The sequence below is a fragment of the Marmota monax genome, unplaced genomic scaffold (genome assembly GCF_021218885.2).
Source record: "Marmota monax isolate L192 unplaced genomic scaffold, Marmota_monax_Labrador192_F-V1.1 WCK01_AAM20220418_F8-fsc00376, whole genome shotgun sequence".
NCBI classification, from domain to species: domain Eukaryota; kingdom Metazoa; phylum Chordata; class Mammalia; order Rodentia; family Sciuridae; genus Marmota; species Marmota monax.
Genome location: NW_026692651.1, coordinates 501708 through 521543, shown reverse-complemented (window position 1 = coordinate 521543; position 19836 = coordinate 501708). Strand labels below are relative to the sequence as shown.

At 36.9% G+C, this 19836-nt stretch overlaps 2 protein-coding genes across 2 annotated transcripts; one reads left to right on the top strand and one right to left on the bottom strand.

The window, feature by feature from the left end:
* The first annotated feature begins 468 nt into the window (after positions 1–468).
* On the top strand, positions 469–1428 carry LOC124093829 (olfactory receptor 2H1-like). Its single transcript, XM_046446365.1, has one exon. The coding sequence runs from the start codon at positions 469–471 to the stop codon at positions 1426–1428; it is 960 nt and encodes a 319-aa protein (XP_046302321.1).
* A 9153-nt stretch (positions 1429–10581) lies between these two features.
* Positions 10582–19596, bottom strand: LOC124093828 (olfactory receptor 14C36-like). The gene is made up of 2 exons (XM_046446364.1): positions 18668–19596; positions 10582–10642 (listed from the first exon to the last, which is right to left on the bottom strand). Exons 1-2 carry the CDS (start codon positions 19594–19596, stop codon positions 10582–10584), a joined length of 990 nt encoding a protein of 329 aa, XP_046302320.1.
* Positions 19597–19836: the final 240 nt, after the last annotated feature.

The window sequence follows — 19836 nt, the reverse complement described above, 5'->3', positions numbered from 1 at the left end:
ACATTGGTATCTCTTCTATGCCCAGGTACTGATTCAATCACTCAGAGAACGGTACTGAAGATTACACTGGGGGAACAGGACTATTGGTTCTGGGATAATCTATAGCCCATGCATTTCTATTAATATCACCAAATAATGGTAAATAATATCTGCTTCTTTTGGAGGAAAACATAGATAAATGAAAGTTAAACTTTTTCCACTTTAATTCCATGTATAAACATGGCTGAGTGTATAATCTGGAAGGAGCGTGTAAGTATTCTAAGGTGATCATGTAAAGTTTTCATCTGGGAATGCAGGGGCTGCAGATTTTACAGAACAGTTACAAGAGGTGTTGCAAAACCACCTTGGTTTAAACAGACATTTATAAGAAAGTCATTGCATCCAATTTTCCTCTCCAAATAAATGGCAGTAGAGTCTTTCTCCAAATTTTATACACAAAATCTTGCTTACCATTATGTTCGAGCCCTGATGCCAAAAACCACAGGGAGGACCAACCAGAGCTTCCCTGTGGGCTTCGTCCTGCTCGGGATCTCTGAGTGGCCTCAGCTGGAAAGGATGCTCTTCTGGGTTATGATCCTCTTGTTCACCGTGACCATCCTCAGCAACTCCAGCATCGTCCTGCTGTCCTGCATGGACCCCCATCTCCACACCCCCATGTACTTCTTTCTTGGCAATCTTTCCTTCTTGGATCTCTGCTTAACCACTGCCTCTGTGCCCCAGATGTTGTCCCACCTGTGGGGGCCAGACAAGAGCATCACCTACACAGGGTGTGTAATCCAACTGAGTGTGTTCCTCTGTGTTGGAGCCACAGAAGGTATACTGCTAGTGGAGATGGCCTTTGACCGCTACATTGCTGTCTGCCAGCCCCTGCGCTACACTGTCCTCATGCACCGTCCACTCTGTTGGAAGCTGGTTTTCCTAGCCTGGCTGTCTGGTCTAATAGTGTCTCTGTTCCAATCTTCCACCATCTTCCAGTTGCCCTTCTGCCCCCATCACCTCCTGGATGGCTTTCTGTGTGAGGTGCCTGTCCTCATGCACCTTGCCTGTGGAGACACCACTGCCAATGAGTGGCAGATGACCATCACAGCTGTCATCTTCACCATGGTCCCTATGGGGCTGATCCTGGCTTCCTATGGCTGCATAGCTCAGGTTGTGAGGAGCATGAAGTCAGAGGAAGGAAGGAAGAAAGCCATTTCCACCTGCTCCTCCCACCTCCTCGTGGTCTTCATGTTTTATGGGACAGTGGCCATGGTGTACACTGACCCTAAGAGCAACTTTGCTTCAAAGAATGGCAAGTTTTTCACCTTCTTCTACACTGTGGTCATACCCTTGTTGAACCCTCTCATCTACACCCTGAGGAACCAAGAGGTACAGGATGCTTGGCTGAGACAGCTGGGAAAGTGGGTGAACCGAAGGAAAAGCAAATAGTGGAGGATTTGAATCAAAAAGGAAGCTTATTAATGACATGCACACAGTCTCCTAAATGGAATCTCTCTGCAAAAGAGGTGTAAACCCTTTTGCAAACATACTATTTATATGTTAAACTACAATTGATCACACCATTTCTGTTTATTGTGACAAAACTGTTGACGTTTAGTAAGAGCTATTAAGTTTAAGGGTATATATTGTTTGCATTGGGTGCTGTTAATATTGATCTCCTTCTTAGGTGAGATACTGAAGACTTTAGGGGACAATAGAAGTCTATAGGGTAGAAACTGTGCTGCCTCAGATCCACAGTATGAGAAGCCACATGAACAACATGAAAAAACAAGGGAACAAAGTACCCCAGAGAAAGAAAGATGCTAGAACAACAGAATACATTGACAAAACAGTGGAAGAAATATCAGAGAAGTTCAGAATGTGTGTAGTTAAGCTGATCTGCCACATAAAGTATTATGGAAAGAGTGAAATCAGAGACAAATTTCAGGAGGTAAAATATAACTTCAATAAAGACAGATTATGAAATGAAATCAAACAGAAATTCTATAATCTTGAATGCCGAGAGCCACAGCCTAGTTGGAATGACGCATGGTATTTTTGCCAGAAGGGAGTGGTTGAGAGGTGATGGTAGCGAGCCATTGAGATGATGATGGTTATGGTAAGCTGCGTATTCAATTGTATATTAGACCCCTGCTCTTCACCTCTGGCACCAAGCTACTTTGGAGTTCTTGCAGGGATGCCTGGGGAGTTCACGTTGGTTGAAGAAGTTCCGGAGGAGGGATTTCCGGTTGGTGGTGTTCCTGGAAGGACCCTGTGGGTGGCGTTTGTGGGTGTTTGGGCAATAAAGGAGTTCCTGTTTTGAACCTACAAGTGCATTGTGGCGGCTTGGTTATTTTGTGCCCAGCCAGACTGCAGCACTTGAAAATAAAGTTGACCACAAAGAGATGATGGTAAGAAACCACAAACCGAAATTCCAAGAATTATGGGACAATATGAAAAAAACAAAATGTAAGATTTATCAGTATAGAAGAAGGCACATATATACAAGTCAAAGGAATGCATGATCTTTTCAGTGAAATAATACAGAAAATTTCCTCAAACTGAGAAATGAAATGGAAAGTAAAATACAAGAGTCTTTGAGGATCCCCAAATTAACAAAATTACAAGAGACCTACATGAATGCACAAATGCCTAACACAGAGAATTAGGATAAAATTTTAATAGCCGCAAGAGAAAATTATGAGATTACCTATGGGGAAACTATTTTGGATCTCATTTGATTTCTCAACCCACACCCTCAATGCTAGGAGCTCCTGGAACAACATATACCAACTCCAAAAGAAAATGGATGCCAGCAAGAATCTTATATACAAAACAATTAAGCTTCAGATGTGAAGATAAAATAAAAACTGCCCATGATAAACAAAAGTTAAAATAATACACAACTAGAAAGCCTGCAATACAGAACATTCTCAGCAAAATATTCCATGAAGATGAAATAAAAAAAAGTGAAAACCAGCATAGGGCAGAAATACACTAAAGAAAAAGCCAATCAAAGGAGAAACTAAATCAAGTTAAAAACTGATAATATGTTGTTCCAGGATATCCTGCCTTTGAGGATCTGGGTTGAAAAATCTGCTGTGATCTGAATTGGTCTTCCTTATATGTAATTTGATTTTTTTTTCTCTTGTGGCCTCTAAAATTCTATCCTTATTCTGTAGGCTGGGCATTTTCATTGTAATGTTTCTTGGTGTAGATATATTATAATTTTGTACATTTGGCCTCTTGTATTTGATTTTCCAATTCATTTTTATGCTTGGGAAATTTTCTGCTATTATTTCATTGAAGAGATTGTGAATTCCTTTGATTTGAATCTCTGAACCTTCCTCTATCTCAATAAATCTTAAATTTGGTCTTTTGATGGTATCTCATAATTCTTGAGTATTCTGTTCATGTTTTTTTTTTTTTTTACCATCTTCACTGTGAGGCCATTTTTCCAAGATTGTATATTTTTTCTTTATTTTCTGAGGTTCTGTCTTCCAAGTGATCTAGTCTGTTGTTGATGCTCTCCATTGTATTTTTTATTTGGCTTATTGTTGCTTTCACTTCAAAACTTTCTGTTTGTTTGTTTGTTTTTCAGAATCTCTCTCTCTTTCTTGAAGTAATCTGTTGCTACCTGTATTTGCTCTCTTATCTCTTTGTTTGTGTGATTGATGGTTGCATGTATTTGCTCTCTTATCTCTTTGTTGGAGTGATGGATTTTTGCCTGTAACTGCTTACTTAAGTTGTTCTTTAATTCCCAGATCATTTTAGTTATGTATATTCCAAACTCCTTCTCTGATACATCATCTATGGTGCTATCTATGGATTCTATTGTTGTAGTATCTTGGTTTGTTTGGGGCACTTTCCTCCCTTGTGTTTTCATGATGTCTATGTGACTTCCCTCTTTTAGCATAGATCCGATGTATTATAGCTTCTGCCCTATTGTCCTATAATGTCTCTATAGGTTACCAATACCTCACCTTTAAGGGGGAGATCAATATTACAGCACTCAATGTACCCAATGTGCAGCCATAGATCAGTTAGCTTCTATTTTTACATTTACAGTTTTGTCACTATAATCATAAATGCGTTTGGTTATCTTATACCATATAGTCAATAGGTTTATGTAATGGTTTGCAGTTTCTAATTGTAGAAGGGGGGCCTGGGGGTTTGGCTGAGATGTTTATGAGGTAGGATGTGAGAGTATGGAGATATTAGATTATATGACTAATGAGAGGGTAATCATAAGAAGTTTGTTGTTAGAAGGAGAAACAAGATATAGGGAACCCCATGCAAGACTCCCTGTCACCTTAGCAATAGGATAACTGCTATCAACCCTAGTAGAGATAACTCTGGTGAAGCCAGGACCACAGGGACCTTGGTGATATCTTACCAGGTCCTTATTGTTGTCCCTTGATAGAAGCAGTGATATCCCAGTTTCATGGTGATGGCACCCTCAAGCCTATATGTACCCTGATGTAGGGCTGTGGAGCCACGCTTTGGTGAAAAAGAAACCTAGCATGGGGTGCCTCTCTCTGGGTTGCTGGGCCACAGAGTGCTGGAGTGGGCAGAGATCCTGGAACAACACATACCAAGTTCTAAAAGATAATGGATGCCAATCAAGAATCTTATAGCCAGCAAAATTAAGCTTCATATTTGATGACAAAATAGAAACTTTCCATGATAAACAAAAGCTAAAAGAATTTACACCAAGAAAGCCTGCACTGTAGATAATTCTTGGCAGAATATTCTACAAGGAGGAAATAAAAAAACAACAATAAAAATCTGCAAAGGGAAGAACTATAATAAAGGAAACACCAACCAAAGGAGAAACCAAGTCAAGTCAAATAAATAAGAATGACCAGAAATACAAATCATGTCTCAATAATAACTCTGAATATTAATGGCCTAAGCTCACCAATCAAAAGTCTTAGACTGGTAGATTGGATTAAAAAAAAGACCCAATAATATGCTTCCTTCAAGAGACTCATCTCATAGGAAAAGACATCCACAGACTGAAAATGAAAGGTTGGGATAAAGCAGCAATTTCATCGTTGTCTCAAACAAAATAACTTCAAGCCAAAGTTAATCAAAAGGAATAAAGATGGACATTTCATACTGCTTAAGGGAAACATACATCAAAAAGACATAACAATTATAAATATAGATGCCCCCCAAAATGGAGCATTTGTGTTTATCAATCAAACTCTTCTCAAGTTCAAGAGTCAAATAGACCACAACACACTAATACTGGGAGACTCTAACACATCTCTTTCACCACTGGATAGATCTTTCAAACAAAAACTGAACAAAGAAACTATAGAATTCAATAATATAATCAATAACTTAGACTTAATTGACATATATAGAGTATATTATTCATCAAGGAACGAATACACTTTCTTCTCAGAAGCACATAGGTCCTTCTCTAAAATAGATTATATATTATGCCACAGAGCAACTCTTAGCAAATACAAAAAAGTAGAGATACTGCCCTGAATTATATCAGATCATAACAGAATAAAATTAGAAATCAATAACAAAATATAAAATAAAAGCTATTTCATCACTTGGAAACTAAATAATATGCTATTGAATTAACAATGGGTTGCAAAAGATATCAAGGAGGAGATTAAAAAAATTCTTAGAGGTAAATGAGAACACGGATACAATATATAGAAATCTCTGGGACACTATGAAGGCAGTTCTAAGAGGAAAGTTCATTGCATGGAGTTTATTCCTTCAGATAAGAAAAAGTCAACAAATAAATGACTTAACATTACATCTCAAAGCCCTAGAAAAAGAAGAACAAATCATCCCCCCCAAAGCAGTAGAAGATGGTAAATAATTAAAATCAGAGCTGAAATCAATGAAATTTAAACAATTGAAAAAATTGATAGAACCAAAATTGGTTCTTTGAAAAAATAACAAAATTGACAGACCCTTAGCTATGCTGACAAAGAGGAGAGAGAAAACTCAAATAACTAAAACATGTGATGAAAAAGAAAATATCAGGACAGACACTACAGAACTATAGAAGATAATTAGACATTATTTTGAAAATTTGCACCCCAATAAAATAGAAAATATTGAAGGCATTGACAAATTTCTAGAGGCATATGATATGCCCAAACTAAATCAGGATGATATACACAATTTAAACAGAACAATTTCAAGCAAGGAAATAGAGGACACAATCAGAAGCTTACCAACCAAGAAAAGCCCAGGACCAGATGGACACACAGCTGAGTTCTACAAGACTTTAAAGAAGAACTAACACCAATACTTCTCAAAGTATTTAATAAAATAGAAAAAAAGGGAACACTTTCAAACTCATTCTATGAGGCTAATATCACCCTGATTCTAAAACTAGATAAAGATATATAAAAGAAAGAAAAATTCAGATAAATATCACTAATGAATATAGATGCAAAAATTCTCAATGAACTGGGAAATTGAATACAAAAACATATTAAAAAGATAGTACACATGATCAAGTAGGGTTCATCCCAAGGATGCAAAGTTGGTTCAACATATGGAAATCAATAAATGTAATTATCACATCAATAGACTCAGAGATAAAAGCTATATGATCATATCAATAGATGCAGAGGAAGCATTTGACAATATAAAGCACCCCTTCATGTTCAAAACACTAGAAAAACTAGGGATAACAGGAACATATCTCAGCATTGTAAAATCTATCATGTTAAGCCGCAGGAAAACATCATTCTAAATGGAGAAAAATTGAAAGCACTTTTTTCTAAAAACTGGAACAAGACAGGGATGCCCTCTTTCAACACTTATATCCAACATAGTTCTTGAAAATCTAGCCAGAGCAATTAGACAGACAAAAGAAATAAAGTCATACAGACAGGAAAAGAAGAACTCAAACTAGCACTATTTGCCAGCGATATGATTCTATACCTAGAAGACCCAAAAAGTTCAACCAAAAATTTTCTAAAAACTAATTTACTCCATTATTGTGTATTGGAACACCAGGATGCTCAGATAAAAAAAAAATTCTCTTGGGCTCTGTAGACTTTCAAATTTTTTCCACTTTTGTGTACTGTTAGAAATCAGTATGTTATACTATCTTTTAATAAATCACTATGTAACCAATCATCAAGTCATTGGTACAAATTCCTTGATTTTGGACATTGTATCATTCAAGTTTTTCTCCTTTTAGTAGCAAGTGCAGGAATTCCTGCACAGTGGTTAGTGAACTAATGCCTGGTGGCTTTGTTGAATGACTATTCACCTGCACTAGCTTTCTGTATTCTACTGATTTACAGATGAAGAGCTCCCAAACTGGCTCTGTCCCTTCTACATGGCTGTAGCACTCACAGTACAGGCTGGTGTGAAGTCATGCAAGCCCAGAGGCTTGTGAACTTGCAAGGTAAGGTCTCTTTAAAGCAGAAATTTGTAAACAGGTGTTTAACAATGATACAAATATGACTACAGGTGTTTCAGATATTGAGGTTTTGGAAATAAGAGAAGTATTGGTATTTTTAAATAATTTGATTTAGATGAGAGAAATAATATAATGATCCATAGTATAAGAAAGTAAATACATATGACAAGTTCAGAAGATGTTTGGTGATGAGATAAATCCATATTAAAAACCTTGCAGGTTTTCACCCTTCTATACTGACTTCTGGGCTCTCCAGCAGTCCTTGGTGAAAACCTCTAGAAATTTGTGGCAAAAATGACATGGACAATTGAATATGTGTTTGGGATCTGGAAGCTGATGTAGAACTGCAGACTTTTTTTTTTTCTTTCTAGATTCTTTTATACTAAAACATGTATTGTTTTTGTTTCTCAAAAAGAAATTAGTTAATGCTCCATGAAGTAGATTGAATTATATCATCTTAATTGATGTCCTTCTTTACTTATGTATTTAACTATAACTTGAAAACTTATTTGAATTAAACTTACTGTTTTCATGGATAAGTCTCATAGAAAAGTTAAGATTATGGATGTGATAAAATAAATATATGTATCACCACCTAACATTTATAGGCACTCAAAGTATTCATGTAGGACTACAAAATATGAGTACTTTAGAACCTAGATTCTTTAACATTAAAATAAGCTTTAGTTTATGTAGCTTGACCTCAGTAATTTTAGAGTGTTCAGAACTACATCTTCCTTTAAAGGGTGAAATGATTATTAAAAATTTCCTAATAAAATCCAAAATATGGGGACATAAATGAAGCAAATGTCAGGTAGCATGAGCATCAGAAACAGAAGCAGGAGGAGAACTTAGCATGGGTTTAATGCCAGAAGTGTAAGAGGGACGGCTCCAAGTGCTTTCCTCCTAAAGTGGGGACAGCTGGGAGCTTTCCCTTTTGGTAATTGTCTTCATAGTGCTTAAAATGAGGAAAGGCATGACACACAGATTGCATGAAAATATGCAAAGATTTCTTAAGTGTAAGATACAAGAATTCATTATTTTCTAAATTATATCTTTCTATATTAGTAATTATGGCTTAGTGCTGTTGATCAGCCACAGAGGAATGTTGAGGAGTACTTTATTACATCCTGACCTTCTTAATGTACTTGCAAAGACTGCACAACTGTCTTTTTTATATTTCTACCAATGAACACAAATCCTCATCACATCTGATATACCTTTAGTATAAAGTGTGAAATTTATTGAAAAAGAGAACGGATTTGTGATCAGGACAAAAAGGTAAGGTTCATAAATTTAAAATGTTTCAATGAAAATTGTATACAATATTAGATGTTTTTATTTCCCACAGCTTCTGAAAAATATGTAAGTATGTACTTTGTATAAATGAATTCATTCCTCTACCTCCCTGTCACCTACAATGTACTTGGTACTTGGTCCCTGTTGCCTTAATCTGAATATATTTCTGTCATCTCTCAAATCTGTGCAGATAAGTTTGTGCAATTGTGTGTGTGGTAAGTAAAAGTGAATTGAAAAGAAGGATTTTAAACCCACAAGAGGCAGCATGAAGAACTCTCATATGCGGTACTTGCAAACACTGTGCAAATCTCCACCACACTCCAGGTACACTATCAGTGAAGAATAGAAATCATCGCAAAAACTACAGTGTTTACAAGACTTCCGTGTGCCAGTTATTCTCTGCAGAACTAACTTTCTGGACTAGATGATAATCTGGATGAGATTGCAGATTGCTGAGCAGGATAAAGATGAGGCTCAGATGACTTTGGACTATAATGCCAAGAATTTACTTCTGAATATATCCTGTTCTCCACAAGGAAGCAGAACTGAGTCTCTCCTTGGCTTCTCCCATCTACTCTGTCTGCAGTCAGGGTGCATCTGGGTAGTCAGCACATGGTATGTAGGATGTGGGGAGCTTTGTCACCTCTGCTTTATGTGAACCTGGTGCCTGGCCAGTGGGAACAGGGCCCCAGGGAGCCCAAGACTCAGCCTGCAGATACAGCAGGAAGCCTGAGCACACCACCAGGCAGCTGCCCTAATGAGCCCAGGAGAGAGGACCTGGCCATGTACCAGCATAGACAGTGCATGACACTTAGAAACTCCTCTGCTGGACATCCTCTAACTCATTATTGAGAAATGAATAACACTGAGGAGAGACTGATGTTTCCCTGTGTGTTTTCATCTCTGCCCTCCTTGACCTCAGTGTGAGTTAGGGGTGTTTATGGGGATCAGTTAACATCAAGGGTGGTGGGCAACTCTCACTCACTCCTCAACCTGTTAAGTGGGAAAAATCTAACACTATCTGCAGTTTAGCTACAAAATTTCTTGTCATGGAGATGAAAGGCACATGTCATGAATTTAGCCTTTGCAACAATTTGTAATTATCAATTCAGTGTTATGTACAAAAATATGCAATTGTGCAACATCCAACTACATCTTATTCCCAAGTATTTGTTTCAGTCTTAATGAAACATCTATCCATTGTCCCAACTTATCTTTACTTACTGTCACTTGAAGCCACTAAGTATAATATCCATGTTTGAATTTATGTCCTGGAGATTTTGTATAGGTAGATCATTCAGTGTGTGATCTTTTTTATGACTTCACTCAGCCTGATATTTTCACAATTGTTTCACATTATAACATCTATTACTATTTTATTCTTTTAGTGGATGAATAAGTTTCCATTATATATTTATATCAGCATTTTTAAAATCCATATATCTACCTATAGCCATTTTGGTCCTTTGTTCTTTTAAATAGTGTGTGATTTGTCAATCACTGTCTGTTGGGTTTTGTTGCCTCCTGGGGTAGATTCATATATATGGAGTGCTATTGTTTTCATGTGCCGTTGGATTTGGTTTTTAGGTGTTGCTGAGAATGCTTGTATATGTCTTGATCAAGGATATGGGTCTATAATCCTCTTTTTTGGTGGTTTTTTGTGTAGTTTTCTGGATCTTATATTAGGAAAATGATGGTTTTGTGGAATGTGACTTGAGGAGTTGAAGTTCATTTCAGTTCCCTGGAGTGGTTTCAGGAGACATGGTGTCTCTTCTTTTTGAAGGATTGGTAAAACAGTAGTGAAGCCATGATCTGCTGGAGGTTTCTTTATTAGGAATCTTTTATTACTGATTCAAATTTGTTGGTCATATTAATGTCTGGGTCTTTTATTTTCTCATAATTGAGTTCTGGTGTGTTACATCTGTCCCATATTTATTCCTTTTGTATAGATTTTCCAATATGTTGGTATGTATTTGTTTATATGAGTTGCTAATAGGTCTTATCATTTCTGTAATATTAGTGAAAAGGTCTTCTTTTTATTCTTTGATATTTTATTCATTTGGGTCTTTTTTATCATTAGCATAGCTAAAGATTTGCTAATTTTGTTTTTATTTTTACAAACAACTTTTTGTTTTCTTGATATTTTCTGTTGATATTTAGTGTTAATTGCTTATTTCTGATTTAATGTTTATCATTTCTTTTCCAAATGCTTTTTTACATGTGTGGGTGTCTGTTTTCTATTGTCATGGTAGGGTCTGCACTTAGTCTTTCTGTTTCTTTGATGCAGGCATTTAGTGCAACACCTTCTCGCTTAGTAGTGAATGTCATACGTTTTTCATGAATGTCATACATTTTTCCTTGTATGGTTCTATTTTCATTAATAGTCTTAGTAAAAGCTGTGTTTTCCAGTGGCTTCTAATATCTCTCATTTAAAGTTAGGGTTAGGGTTAGGTGGGTTGACCATGGAATGCACTTTTGCCAATATTTGATGGACAAGTTTGTGCATATGATGTTGGACTAACTCTTGTTCTTGTCAGCAGTATGTGAGTACACTGATTTCTCTCAACTTTTGCTACAAGAGATCCACCAACTGACTTGAAGTTTATGACTAGTCAATGTGCCATTGGATTTGGTATTCTAGGTGTTGCTGAGAATGCTTGTATATGTTTTGATCAACATATACTCTCTTTTTAAAAATTTGATTTATCCACTTTTAACACAACCCACACTTTCAATCACACACTTGAGGGGACATTCCTTTCTCCTCACAGTGGTTCAGAGGCTCCCCTTACAGGGGGTATGAAGATAGGAAAATCCAGTCTACTGTGTGTCATGTCTTCTGGGCTCTGACCCTCTCTACTGTCTCTTTTGCTCTTTCCACATCTTTTCTCTGCCTGGCCTAGTGTCCCCAAACAGACCAGGGGAGCTGCAACTCCAGCCTGGGTGGCCTTTTGCCCTCAGTACCTGGTCCAGCTGTGTGCACTGAGGTCCAGAGGGCTGAGTCCATTTTTTTTCTGTCTTAATTTCACTCATCAATATTTTGTAATTTTAAGTGCACAGATTGTTCATTTCCTGGGTTAAATTTAGTCTAATTAGTTTATATTTTTTTAAAATTCTGTTCTTTTTAAATTATCAATGACAGTAGAGTGTATTTTGACAGATGTATACAAACATGGAATACATCGTATTCTAATGAGAATCCCAGTCTTCTGAAGCATATACATAGGTTGATGCTATTGTAAATATGATGGTTTTTCTTAATTGATTTTTTGGTAGTACATTAAAATGAACAGAAAAACCACTGGTGACAAATTTATCAAAATAAAAATTTCTTCTTTATCTCAACCTCTTCTGTAGTTCATTGCATATAAACCCTCTATAGTTGTTCCTCATTAATATCTGAGAATTGGTCATATTATACATTGTTTTTTTTTTTTTAAGTTTCCCCTGTGTGTAAGAAGCAGTAGTTAATACCAGTCACTTGGTCCTTCTGTTTTATCATAGGTCATATTCAGAACCAGTTGCTTTGAAGGCTTCAGGGATGCTTGTATTGGCCAGGCACAGTTCCCTACCAGAAGTTCACATCCTGGCACTGTGAGATCCAGCTCAGAACCCTCAATACCAAGGTCACTAGCAGACCCTCCTTTCAGAGGTCTCTTCTGGGCTTTGAGGGGTCATCTCTCCCCTGGTTCCCAGCATTTACCTGATGTGCTACATTTCCAATGGTAGTAACTGTTTATGTCTGAATTTATTAATGGAACTCTTTTTACTTATTTTGCCTTTATTGGTTATTTTTAATTGTACATAAAGATTCACTTTAATATAATTATACACACATGGAACTTAATTTATTCTATTATACTCCCTGGATCCTCTCATTCCCCTCCTCATCCCCCGATTCCCCTGGTCTATTTTACTAGTCTACCTTATCCTCATCTGTTTATTTATTTATTTTTAAAATTTATGTTTTCATTGTAGTTGCACACAATACCTTTATTGCATTTATTTATTTTTATGTGGTGCTGAGGATCAAACCCAGGGCCTCACACATGCTAGGTGAACACTCTACCACTGAGCCCCAACCCCAGCCTGTGTTTATTTATTTCTATTGGAATTTATAGATGCACATAGAGGTGGAATCCACTGTAGTACATTTACACACACTCATGACCCTTTCCTATCCCTTCTCCCTTTCTCTGGATCTTCTTCTTCTATTCCACATATCTTCCCTATGTCTTTATAATATCCAACCTAATTTGCCTCCTTACTTTTCTCTAGATTCTGCATATGAAAGAAATCATTTGACCCTTTATTTTCTGAGTCTGTCTTATTTCATTTAGCATGATGATTTTTTCCTCCACCCATTAACCAGAAAATGTCACAATTTAATTATTTCTTTTAAATGAATAAAACTTTACTGTGTACATATATCACTTTTTCCTTATTCATTCATCTGTTTACCATCATCTGGACTAATTTCATAACTGGATATAGGAATTGTGCTTCTATAAACTTTAATATGGCTGTATCACTGTAGTTATTGATTTTAGTTCTTTTGCATAAATAATGGGATGGGATAGCTGGGTCATAGGATGCTTCTGCTAATATTGTGAAAATGGCTGTACTACCAGAAGCATTAAACAGATTTAATGCTATTCCAATTAAAATCCCAATGACATTCTTCATAGAACTAGAAAAAGCAATCATAAAATTTATTTGGAAAAAATAAAAGACCCACAATAGCCAAAGCAATTCTCAGCAAGAAGAGTGAAGCAGGAGACATCACAATACCAGACCTTAAACTATACTACAGCGCTATAGTAACAAAAATGGCCTGGTCTTGGCACCAAAGGAGACATATAGACCAGTGGTACAGAACAGAAGACACAGAGACAAATGACAAAAACTTCTGCTTTAACAGAGGAACTACTGGGAGACACCTCACATCCCATTCATAACATTTACTGCTGGCCCCTCAAACCCCATGTCCATTTCACAATGCAAAATTAATTTAGTCCATCTCCAAGTGTTTCATAGTCTTAATAATTCCAGCATTGCCCCAAAGTGGAAGTCCAAAATCTTTCCTGAAACTGTAGGTGAACTATTGGCTGTGAACCCCTATAAAACATCAAAAGAAGTTACATACATCCAGTATTCACTAGCAGAGAGTAAATCTTCCAATAGCAAAAGGCAGTAATAGGGGCATACAAAGAATGGATTAGGGATGAGGAAATGCAAAACCCTGTTGAATAAATATGTCCCTCAACTCCGCCTATAATTCCTCATGTAGCATCTATGACCCTTGACTACAAGAAGATATTTCCAAAGTGCTTAGGTATTCCTGCTCTTTGGCTTTGCCATTTGCAGAGCACAGGCAAATTCTCTCTTTTCCTTTAGCTATCTCTGTAGCCAGCAGCTTTTCTTGGCCTGCAGTTCATGCTTTTGGTAACCTCTAATTTCTGGAAATTCCATTCAAACTTTGGCTTCACCTTCAGAGCTTCACCGATCACCTGGTCAGGGGCAGCCTGCAGGGCCTCAGACCCTGCTACAGTTTGATTGGCATATGAGGCCTTTTTTAGAGATGGTGGTGAAAGGCAGCATGACCCCTTAACTTGAGCACCCTGCATTCCTGCAGAGCCAGCACAATGCATATAATGCCAAAGTCTGTTGACAGCTTGTGCTACAGTTGGGTACCTGAAATTACTGCTGTGATGATTTCTGAATGTGTTCCTTGCTGAGCAGGGAAAACTCACTTTCTGGGCCCCTGTGCTAGTGGGGTGGCCCCAAGGCAGTTTGGAACAGAATTTGTCTTCTACATCCATGAGTGTACAACAGAGGTGGTCTTGCAAATTCCTTACATGTCCTAAGCTTCTCTTTTTTGTCAGTTTGAAATAGTTGACATCTCTTAAGGGACTGCAATGACTTTACCACCACACCTTCCTTGGCCCTTGTTTTCTCAATGATCATGATAAAACTCTTATCAAATATGGATTTTAAGTCTACTAAAATAAGCAACTGTTTTCTTACAATGCTATATGTCTCTGGTATTGATATGAATATTGTAAAGGCTATTTAAAACATGGAAAAATGTAATGGTTATGGCATAATATTGTCAATCATGAATATTACCTGAAAGCACTCAGTAGATTATGTTACCATAATGTCTTGTTGGTGGATCTCTTTACAATAGATATGATCACACAATTTATCTTACTATAAAAATTTGTTTCTTTGTACAAAACTTGCACACAAAGTAAAGTTTTTTATAAATTCTGAAGAAGTTTCATATCACACCCACACACCTACAGTGTTTTTGTGTAATTTGACACAAGATATGAAATATCATGAAGTTATTAATCAATATTTTCTTTTTTGATTTCCTTCATCATCAAATCTTTCAATATAAAACATCCTATAACATAAGGTAAACATCCAAAGTCTTTGTCAAGATAGATACATATCATTAGGGATGGTTTTGCAATTTAATTTCATTCTTAATTCATATATTAAGTATAAACTTTACCCACCTAACTTAACTCAAAAATTGTTGATACAAGTCACCCATAGAGGTTCAGTAAGCTATAGTTCTGGAGGAAATGCATGTAAATGTGGGGTTTGCATAATTCATCTGGGATACTCTGAAGGTCTTTCTGCTCTATCAGGGAACATTGGAGCACTGGGAACCAGAAACCATAGACACAGTGTGTGGATGGAGCTTGTGTTCTGTTTGGATCCTGTTAAGCAAGTCAAGGCTTCCTGTAGCAGCCAGTGCTGAGGTGCTCACTGGTTCCTATTACAAGCATTCCCCTATCTGCAAACTTTAAGAAATGCCTTTACTAATCAATCAAATATGTTCAGGCTTTTAAATTTACCTAGGTAATAAGTACATAGGATTTTTTTTTTTTGCATTTTTTTCCTATTAGTGTACTGGTGAATAAAATTGTTTCTCAAAAGTTAGAATTTGATGTAATTATTTTCATATATATACATGTTTTTTCTCTTTTTGTTATATAAGTATTCCTAGGTAACTTGATATGAGCATATGTCAGCTATAATTAATAGTTGGCAAAGCATATGTCAGTGAGGAAACTAGAATGTTTGGAGAGTAATAACTTTTGTGAGATGATGAAAGATTGCCACAAGACTTGGAAGTGGCCCACCCCTGCAATTCCAGCACATCAGGAGCTAAGGCAGGAGAAGAAGAGTTTCCAAGCCAGCATCGGCAACATAATGAGACAGTAAACAATTTGCTAAGACCATGTTTCTATATTAAATACATAAAAGTATGAAGATGCTCCCCTGGATTCAATTGCTGCTCAGGAAAAAATAAATAAATAAATAAACTGCCCCAAGGTTTTAGGAAACAAGTACAGATAGAAGTTGAAAAGTCTAGTAAAGTGAGAGAAATTTAAGTGTTCATGGAATCAGACACTGAGGCCAGACAATTACATTGTGGGAGGAAAACTGTCCAAAAGATGACCTGCATTTCAGCCTTGGGGTTTGGTTCCTGACACTGGGTCACTCATGAACAGCTAAGAAAGGTGGGGTCTGTTTCCCAGCAGTTGGATTTATTATCAGGACTCAGGGGTGGTAACAATGGTCCTCTGAATACTTCATGGATGAAGAAATTCTTCTTTTTTAATGTTCTAGATGGAGAGAAATATTATTGTGTTTCTCTCTGGATTTTTGGTCACAAATTCTTTAGGATTTGATTTTTGTATTTTTTTCAAATAATTAATTGACAAAAGCATATATCACAGTTCTTGCATATTTGACACTGGCTCTGAGTAAGAGTAGATTATGGAGTGTAAGTTATCTCTAGTTTAAATTGGTAAAATTTTCCTCTTTTACAGTATTTGATATAGGTAAGAGGACATATTGGATGAATTTGATGAAATATATATATATCCTCAAAGAATTTCAGAAAATATGTTGAATTATGTTTTTTATTAAATTATGTATTGATAAAAAATACTTGGGAACCAATCTTACAAAAGTGGTAGAAGACATCTACAATGAAAACAACAAAAAACAAGAAGGAAATTGATGACCTTAGAAAATGGAAAACCCCCCATGATCTTGGATAGGCAGAATTAATGTTGTCAAAATGACAATATTTCCAAAGTCTTTATACAGATTTAATGCAATTCCTATTAAATCCCATTGTTATTATTTATAGAAATAGAAAAAAAACCCCAATTTTGAAATGCATTTGGAAAAATAAGACATCCAGAATAGCAAAAGCAATCCTTAGCAAGAAAAGTAAAGCAGGAAGCATCACAATACAGAAATTTATACTTTACTACAGAGCTATAGTAACAAAAACAGCATGGTTTTGGCACCAAAATACACTTGTAAACCAATGGTACAGAATACAAGACATAGAGACCAACCCACATAAATAACAATTATCACATACTAAACAATGGTGCCAAAAATATTTCAGAGAAAGGATAGCTTTTTTAACAAATAGTACTGTAAAAACTGGAAATCTATATGTGGCAAAATGAAACTAAACCCCCATCTCTCACCCTGCACAAAACTCAACTTAAAATGGATCAAAGACCTAGGCAGTAGACCCAAGACCTTGTGCCTAATAGAAGAAAAATTAGAACCACATCTTCATTATGTTGGCTTAGGACATGATTTCCTTAAAAAGATTCCCACAACAGCAGAAATAAAATCAAAGATCAATAAATGGGATGATATCAACTAAAACATTTCTTCACAACAAAGGAAAAAATCAAGAACATAAAGAGAGAGCCTACAGAATAGGAGAAAGTCTTTACCACATGTACATGAATGAACACTAATCTCCAGGATATATATATATATATATATATATATATATATATATATATATAACACCAAAGAAACAAATAATCCAATCAATAAATAGATTTAGAAACTGAACAGACACTGCACAGAGAAAGATATGCTATTGATCAACAAATATATGAAAAAATTTTCAACATCTCTAGAAATTAGAGAAATGCAAATCAAAACTACTCTAATATTTCATCTCACTCCAGTCAGAATGGAAATTATCAACAAAAAGCAACAATACCTGTTGGTGAGGATGTGGGGGAAAGGTACACTCATAAATTGCTGGTGGGACCGAAAATTGGTGCAACCATTCTGGAAAGCAGTATGGAGATTTCTTAGAAAACTTTGAATGGAACCACCATATGACCCAGCTATCTCACTTCTTGGTTTGTACCCAAAGAACTTAAAGACAATGTACGATAATGACACAGCCACATCAAAGTTTATAGCAGCTCAAGTCACAAGAGCTAAACTATAGAACCAAACTAGATGCCCTTCAACAGATGAATGGATAACAAAAATGTAGTATGTACACAATTGAGTATTACTCAGCCTCAAAAAAATAAAATTATGGCATTTTCGGGTAATGAATGGAGTTGGAGAATATCATGCTAAGTGAAATAAGCCAATCCCCAAACACCAAAGGTTAAATGTTTTCTCTGATATGCAGTTTTGATCCATAAATGGGGGGAACATAGGGAAGTATGGAGGAACTTTAGATTGAAAGGGAGTGAGGGGAGGGAAGGATGTGGGTGGACAAGGCTGGCAAAATGAGGCAGTCTTTATTACCCTATGTACATACATGTATGGTTGCACAAACCGTAAAACTCTGTATCATATACAGCCAGAGAAATAAGAAATTATACTCCAATTAGAATAATGAGTTAAAATGCATTCTGCTGTCATGTATAACAAATTAGAACAAATAATTAAAAATAAAAATGTATACAATGACAAAATTACACATTTTATGAAGTATCCATGGAAAAATATGGTAAATCACAAAAGATACCTTATAAAATAAATCACTCCTAATGATGTAATCCCAGTGTAGGCAGGGTTAGATGAAAAGCCCAGATGTGAAGAGCTTTATCTAAGAACCACAAACAGGGAAATGAGGATAATCTTGAAATGCAACTTTATCATTTCCCTGAGAAAAACTGTCTTTGCATTACTCTCCTCACAGCTTCCTTTACCTGCATGTTCCTGAGACTGTAGATGAGAGGATTCAGGAAGGGAGGAACCATGGTGTAAAAGGCAGAGAGAACCATGTCCTGGAGGGTGTCAGAGGTTGCTGAGGACCTCAGGTACACAGCTGTGCCAGAACTGAGAAATAGGGAAAACACGAGGATGTGAGGCGTGCAGGTGGAGAAGGCCTTCCCTGGGGCTCTGGTGGGAAATTTCAGCACAGCAGAAAATATGCGAATATATGACATTATTATTATAGCAAAGCAGCCACCACCCACAACTATAATAGAGACAAGAATAAGAATCATGTTGCTGGTGGTGTCAGAGCAGGAGAGCCTCAGCAGAGAGGAGACATCACAGAAGAACTGATGTACCACGTTTGACTGGCAGAAGGACAGCCGGAATGTGTTCCCAGTGTGCACACCTGCATATAGCACACCACTGATCATGGTGGCCAGGGTCATGCGGACACAGATCTGGGGGTTCATGATGAAGAGGTACTGAAGGGGCTGGCAGTTGGCCAAATAGCGGTCCCAGGCCATGATGGTAAGAAATAGCATCTCCACATATGCACAAAAAAAGACCAGGAAGATCTGTGTTGCACAGCCAGCCACTGAAATGGACCTGTTGCCAGTGAGAGAGTTGACACAGGCATTGGGGACAGTGACAGAAATGTAGCACATGTCCAAGATGGACAGGTTCCTGAGGAAGAAGTACATGGGTGTGTGCAGGTTCTGGTCAGCAGTGGTGAGAGTGACGATGAGAAGGTTCCCTAACAGGGTACCCAGGTAGGTCATTGGGAATACTGTGAAATAGAGGAAACTCAGATCCCAGCCATCAGGAGAGCCCGAGAGGAGAAATTCAGTTACCATGGTGGAATTGGCCATTTACTAGAAATTCTGGTTGTTTGAGATGATGAAGAGTTAAAAAGAGGAAGTAAAAAACCTCATTAATGAAATTAGTTCACACATTCATGTCCAAATAGTTTTCTTATATTTTGTAGTCACTTTCTCTGCAGATAAAGGTCACTCTTGTTTTTCTGATATGTTTACTCATTTCTGAGCAGAGTGTACCTCCCAGTGCTGGTGTTGAAGTCTGCAGCACAGGGTCTGGGCCTGACCTGCACG